The following is a 6,217-nucleotide window of genomic DNA, read 5'->3' as shown; positions in this document are numbered from 1 at the left end:
GATAGATAGATAGATAGATAGATAGATAGATAGATAGATAGATAGATGTGTTAAAAATTAAATTTAAAAATTGGATTTTAAAATGGGCATGATGATTCATATCTGTAATTCTAAAACTCAAGAGGCTGAGGCAGAGGATCATCTCAAATGCAAGGCCAGCCTGAGCTTTGTGTAGTGAGATCCTGTCTCAACAATCAAACAAAAAATGTTGAGTACTATGGTTGTCTTAGTCAGTGTTCTCTATTGCTGTTAAAAGGCACTGTGACCATAGCAACTCTTATAAGAGAGCATTTAATTGGCACTGGCTTTTACATTCAGAAATTTAGTCCATTATGATCATGGCAGGAGCATGATGGCACGCAGGCAGACAGGGTGCTGGAGAGTAGCTGGGTCTTGAAGCCTCTGAGCCCATTCTACAATGATCCACCTTCCTCCAACAAGGCCATACCCACTTTTAAGACGTCCACACCTCCTAATCCCTGTCAAGTAGTACCAAATGACCAAGCATTCAAATCTATGAGCCTGTGGAGGCTATTCATATTTAAACCACCATAGTGGTGATGCATGCTTGTCATCTCAACACTTGGAAGTAGAGACATGAGGACCAGGAAGTCAAGATCATCATTGTTAGTCACTGTTCTCTTGCAGTGAAGAGACACCATGAGCAAGGCAACTCTTACTTAAGGGAGGGAACAAAGATATTTAATTGGGACCTTGCTTACAATTTTAGAGGCTTAGACTATAAGCATATGGCAGGAAGTACGGCAGCAGGCAGACAGACAGGGATGCTGAGGGCTTAACATTCTGAGCCACAGGCAGCAGGGAGAAAGCCTCACCTGGTGTGGACATTTGAAACCTCAAAGTCCACCCCAGTGACACACCCTCCAACAAGGCCACACCTCCTAATCCTTCTAATCCTTTAATCTTTTCAAACAGTTCCACTTCTGGTGACTAGCATTCAAAGAGCTATGGGCCATTCTTTTTTTTTTTTTTTTTTTTTTAACATTTTTTTTATTATGCATACAATGTTCTGTTTGTATGTACATCTTCCAGGCAGAAGAAGGCACCAGATCTCATTATAGATGCTTGTGAGCCAACATGTGGCTGCTGGGAATTGAACTCAAGACCTTTGGAAGAGCAGTCAGTTGTCTTAACCTCTGAGCCATCTCTCCAGCCCCCTGTGGGCCATTCTTATTCAACTACCACAATCATCTACTATGTACCAAGTTTGAGGAAAGCCTGGGCTAACATGAAACTGTTTCAAATTGATAAAATGAAGAGATCCAAGCAAAGTGTATTTACTTAATAGATTTTTAGTCTTTTACTTAAGATCACAAGAATTATGTGTTGTACCAGTTTAATCTATATTCCCTTTATTCCTGCCAGGCTAAAAGAGAGTCACCTATTTAAAATGTATAGCATTTCATAGAAGCTTTCTATATATTAGTATTCCTATTAAACCCTTAATTTAGGAATATGTCTGTTTTCTACTGAACACCAATAGTATTCTCCTAACGTGATTGAAAGGAGCTGCTTTGAGGAGATGATGGTAAAGAACAAAACAGAAGCAAGGATTAGGGAAATGGTTCATCAGTGAAGCATTCAGCCTAAGTGTTCCTCAGCATCCTAGCGAAATGCTGGGCACAACCTGCTCTTGCAGTCCCACCCAGCACCAGTAGATGGAGACAGTTCTATCCCTGACGCTTGTTGGCTAGCCCATGTGATCAACTCAGAAAAGCCCAGGTCCAGTCAAAAACAAAGTAGACACTCCTAAGGAATAATACCTACAGGTGACCTGTGACCTCTACAGATACTTGTACAAACATGCACACATTCACGTGAACGCACACAAAAGATGTGGAGATTGCTGGCTGAGGAACTTTCTGATTTTAGAGCTCTGAGGCATTAAGTAGGCTGGGGATGCAGCTTAGTCATAGAGCAGTTCCCTAGCTAGTATGACTATAATTCCTATCCTCAATGCTGGAAAAAAGAGAAAGAATGAGAACAGCTATGAATCATTGTATAGGTAAAGATGACATAGATATTAAAAGTGTCAAAACCCTGGTGGATCTTAGAGATTTCTAGCAGCTGTTTAGAGCGAGAAGAAATGAGTGTCATTTCTACTGGAGAAACCCAGAGACAGAATTGGATAAGGCTTATAGTCAGTGGTGGAGAAACTTAGCCACAGCTCAACTGGCATTTGATAAAATAGAGTAAAGTTTAATCACAAACCAGCGCTGTGATCTCCTACTGTCAGAGGCCATGGTTTTTTGTTTTTTTTTTTTTTGCTTTTCTAAAGCAGGTCATATGAAATTGTTTTTTTAAAGAATACATTCCTTGGGGCTGGAGAGATGGCTCAGAGGTTAAGAGCACTGACTGCTCCTCCAGAGGTCCTGAGTTTAATTCCCAGCAACCACATGGTGGCTCACAACCATCTATAATGAGATCTGGTGCCCTCTTCTGGCGTGCAGATGTACATGCAGGCACAACCTTGTATAAATAATAAATAAATAAATATTAAAAAAAAGAATACATTCCTCAGTTGGGATGTAAAGCAAATACATAATTAATTAAAAAATTACATTATTGGGTTAAGGATTTAACTCAGGGAGCGCTTCTTCAGCCCTGTGTTCAGTCCTCAAGGTGGGGTATGTTAAATTCTTACCCGGGCATGGTGGCCTGTGCCTTTAATCCCAGTACTCAGGAGGCAGAGGCAGGTGGATCTCTGAGTTTGAGGCCAACCTGGTCTATTGAGTGAGTTTCAGGACAGCCAGGGCTACACGAAGAAACCCTGTTTCTGAAGAAGGGGAAAAAAAAGCAGAAGAAGAAAAGAATCACAAATCTTTTAATTTGCTCTTTTTATACCACAGGTTCACATCTAAATCAGAATGAAAATCCTGGCACCTCAAAACAGAACCCTTCAAATCCTCTTCAGCACTTAATTCCAGGCTCAAACCTGGAGCGGGAACCCAGAATTCAAACAGACACACTAAAGCAGGCCACCAGGGACAGAGTCAATGATTTCCACAAATTGAAGCAAAGTAAGAATTGATTGATGAATACTATGCTAACAGGAGCTCATTAAATATAATGTTTGTCTTTGCAAGACTGAATTGTGGTCTCATTGTTATGCTCTAAAAAAATATGTAAAAAGAAAGTATGGTTCTGTTAAAGTTTAAAAAAATAGGTTTTACGTAGACAGAAACTAGTCTGAAGAAACGATAAAAGGCTTATCATGGTCACTGTTAAATTTCAGGTGAGTTGATTTCTTTGAAAAAATGCTTAGTTCTTGTACATTGACCCTTTTTTAGAGAAATGAATCTGACTCCTGGAAACGTTGATTAGGAGGTCGGAGAATAGTTTTGAAAAGTAGAGTATTTGGGGAGAACAGGAACCTGGTGAGGCTGCTGTAATGGGAAGTGCAGTATTATTTCCTCCTCTATCCCTTTCAGTTGTGTCTGTCTCGCGTAGGTGTGAGCACACTCAAGTACTGTGGAATGAAATATGTTGCTTAGTTACTTCAGAGACATTGATTTTGTTAACATTTCTGTGAATATATGTAACTCTAGTTAGTGGATTCTTGGTACCTATAAGGAAACCCATGCAGAGAATTTAGTGTAGAAGCTGTTCCTTAGGTCAGCTCCTTAAACTTCTTTCTATTCTGTTTTCTTTTCATGGCTTCTTTTTCCCTTCAGTATGAGGACAGAGTGTTTAGGTTTCTTACAGGTTGAGAAGTATTCATTCAAATACTTCTGTTGTTTTCTAACAGTTACTTATATGTGTGTTTATATGCATATTAAGTTTGGCTATTAATTGGCTTTCCTTCCATGATATTTTAAAGCATATTTGTGCATCTTGATTAAAATACTACATAAATATTTTATTTGTAAGAATGTAGCTAACATCTTAAATGTGTGAGAAAAAAATTTTTTAAAGTCCCACTGTGGAATAGGCCTGTGCGTTAAGTACTTGTTTCACTGCTGTGACAAGATACATGAAGGAAGCAGGTTAAGGAAAGGTGTATTTGTTTTGGCTCACAGTTTCAGGTGCAGCACATCAAGTTGGGGCAGGCATGTCCACAGGAGCTTGAGGCAGCTGCTTCACAGTGCCTCCTCAGGCCAGGCATGGAGCGTGCTGAGGGTGCTCAGCTCACACTCTCCTTATTCAGTCTGGGATCCCAGCCCACGGGGGACACCACCCACTGTTAGAGTGGAGCGTGCAGCTTGCTTCGACCATCTAATATGGACCCTTGTCCACAGACATGCCAGAGGCTTGTCTCTTCATTGATTCTAGATCTTCTCAACCATCACCAACTAAGAACCGGACAGAGGTCAGCATTAAACAAGAGGTTTAGATGAATTGGTCCTAGTGGCTAACACCTAAACTCCTAAGCACTTTGAAGGCTGAGACAGGAGGATCACAAATTTTAATCCAACCAGGGTTAATGAGTTCAAGGCCAGCCTGGACTGCATAGTGATACCTTGTCTCACAAAAAAAGGGGGTGGTGAGGTTGTGGGGAACAGATCCTGAGGCTGCATCTCAGTTGATAGAATGCTTTTTTCCGATGTATGAAGCCCTGGATTTTATTCCCAGTTCCACATAAACCATGAGTTTATTCAAGAAGCAGGAGTATGAGGTTCAAGGTCATCCTTGGTACATATTGACTTTGTTAGACATGCAATTCTCTCAGAAAAAGGAAAAAAATATATACTAATAGAGGACTGGTAAGATGGCTCAGTGAGTAAAAGTGCTTGCTGGCAAGCATGATGATCTGCATTTGATCCCGAGGACCAGCACAGGGTAAAAAGATAACTTTTTGCAAACTGTCCTCTGGCCTCCGCACACATGTGCTACATCACCCATTTGCTACATCACCCATTTGCTACATCACGCATGTGCTACCTGCAAACACGTGGGCACACATCCATACCACACAAACAATAAGTCTTAAAAAATAAGCTTATAATAATACATTTTAATTTGTCAGCCAATTCTCTTATAAGTGATTCTACAGAATTATAGGCTAGTGTTGATTTGTATTTACGTATTCATACATCAATCTCTATGTAAAGAATGTCTGTAAACCTGGGAAATTATTCTCTATAACATTTTGGAAAGAGCACTACTGAGCCTTAAATTGTTTTTCATGTATCATTAATGTATATGAAGAAATATATATATATATGCATGTACCTTTTTTAAAGAAGATATGTATGTGTTTTGCCTACATGCATGTGTATGTACCATGTACTTGCAGTGCCCTTGGAAGCCACGAGACAGTGTTGGGCTTCCTAGAACTGGGGTTACAGACAATTACGAGCCACCGTTTGGGTGCTAGGAGCTGAACCTGCAAAACTGGCAAGTGCTCTAAACCACTGTACGTCTCTCCAGTCCCCACAGTACTGTTTTAAAATTCACTTTAGTTAATGTTATTTCTAATGTGCCCTTTATGTGGTAATGGGTCAGGGTCTTGCTATTTAGCTTAGGGTGACCTAGAACTTGTAGTCCTCTCCCTTCTCAGTTTCCTGAGCATTGGCATTACAAGCTTGTACCACTGTACCATCTCTCTTACATACCTTTTAATTTTGCTTTTTTTTTTGTTAATTTCATGTATAAGATGTTTTTGCCTGGGTGTTATGTCTGTGTACCACTTACGTGCATGGTGACTGTAGAGACTAGAAGAGGGTATCAGATTCATGGAACAGGAGTTATAGGCAGTTGTGAGCCACCATGTAGGTGCTGGGAATGGAACCCATGTCCTCTGGAAGAGAAGCCATCTTAATCCAGTAATTTTGTACTTGATATTAATATACACACACATGCACATGCACACAAACTATATACATCTTCTGTGTGTGTGAATGTAGGCCCGTGCGCCACAGTGCTTGAGTGGCCAGAGGATAACTTGAGGTGCGGTTGTTCCTCACTCTCCACTCTGGCTCTTCCCTTCGCCTTGTTTGGGATAGGTTCTGTTCTGTTGTTTTCACTGTATTCACCAGGGCAGCTGGCTCTTGAACTTCTATTTTTTTTTTTTTTTTAAGATTTATTTATTTACTATGTATACAGTATTCTGCCTGCATGTGTGTCAGCAGGTCAGAAGAGGGCACCAGATCCCATTATACATGGTCAGTGAGGGCACTGGATCTCATTATAGATGGTCATGATCCACCACCTGGTTGCTGGGAATTGAACGCAGAATCTCTGGAAGAATAGTCAG

The 6,217-nt window shown here is 40.5% G+C and overlaps 1 protein-coding gene across 1 annotated transcript in view; it reads left to right on the top strand.

Annotated features, from left to right (window-relative positions):
- The window catches only part of Golm2 (golgi membrane protein 2), a 41,119-nt gene extending 38,031 nt beyond the window's left edge, over positions 1 to 3,088 (top strand). Inside the window, 2 exon segments of the mRNA XM_055624363.1 lie at positions 2,871 to 2,956; positions 2,959 to 3,088. Of these exon segments, the coding sequence (XP_055480338.1) occupies positions 2,871 to 2,956; positions 2,959 to 3,021 (149 nt within the window). The 3' untranslated portion in view covers positions 3,022 to 3,088.
- The last annotated feature ends 3,129 nt before the right edge of the window (positions 3,089 to 6,217 follow it).

The sequence above is a fragment of the Psammomys obesus genome, unplaced genomic scaffold (assembly GCF_907164565.1).
Source record: "Psammomys obesus unplaced genomic scaffold, mPsaObe1.curated_primary_1811, whole genome shotgun sequence".
In the NCBI taxonomy this organism is placed as follows: domain Eukaryota; kingdom Metazoa; phylum Chordata; class Mammalia; order Rodentia; family Muridae; genus Psammomys; species Psammomys obesus.
The sequence above is the reverse complement of the archived record's forward strand: the minus strand, read 5'-3'. Positions and strand labels throughout refer to the sequence as shown.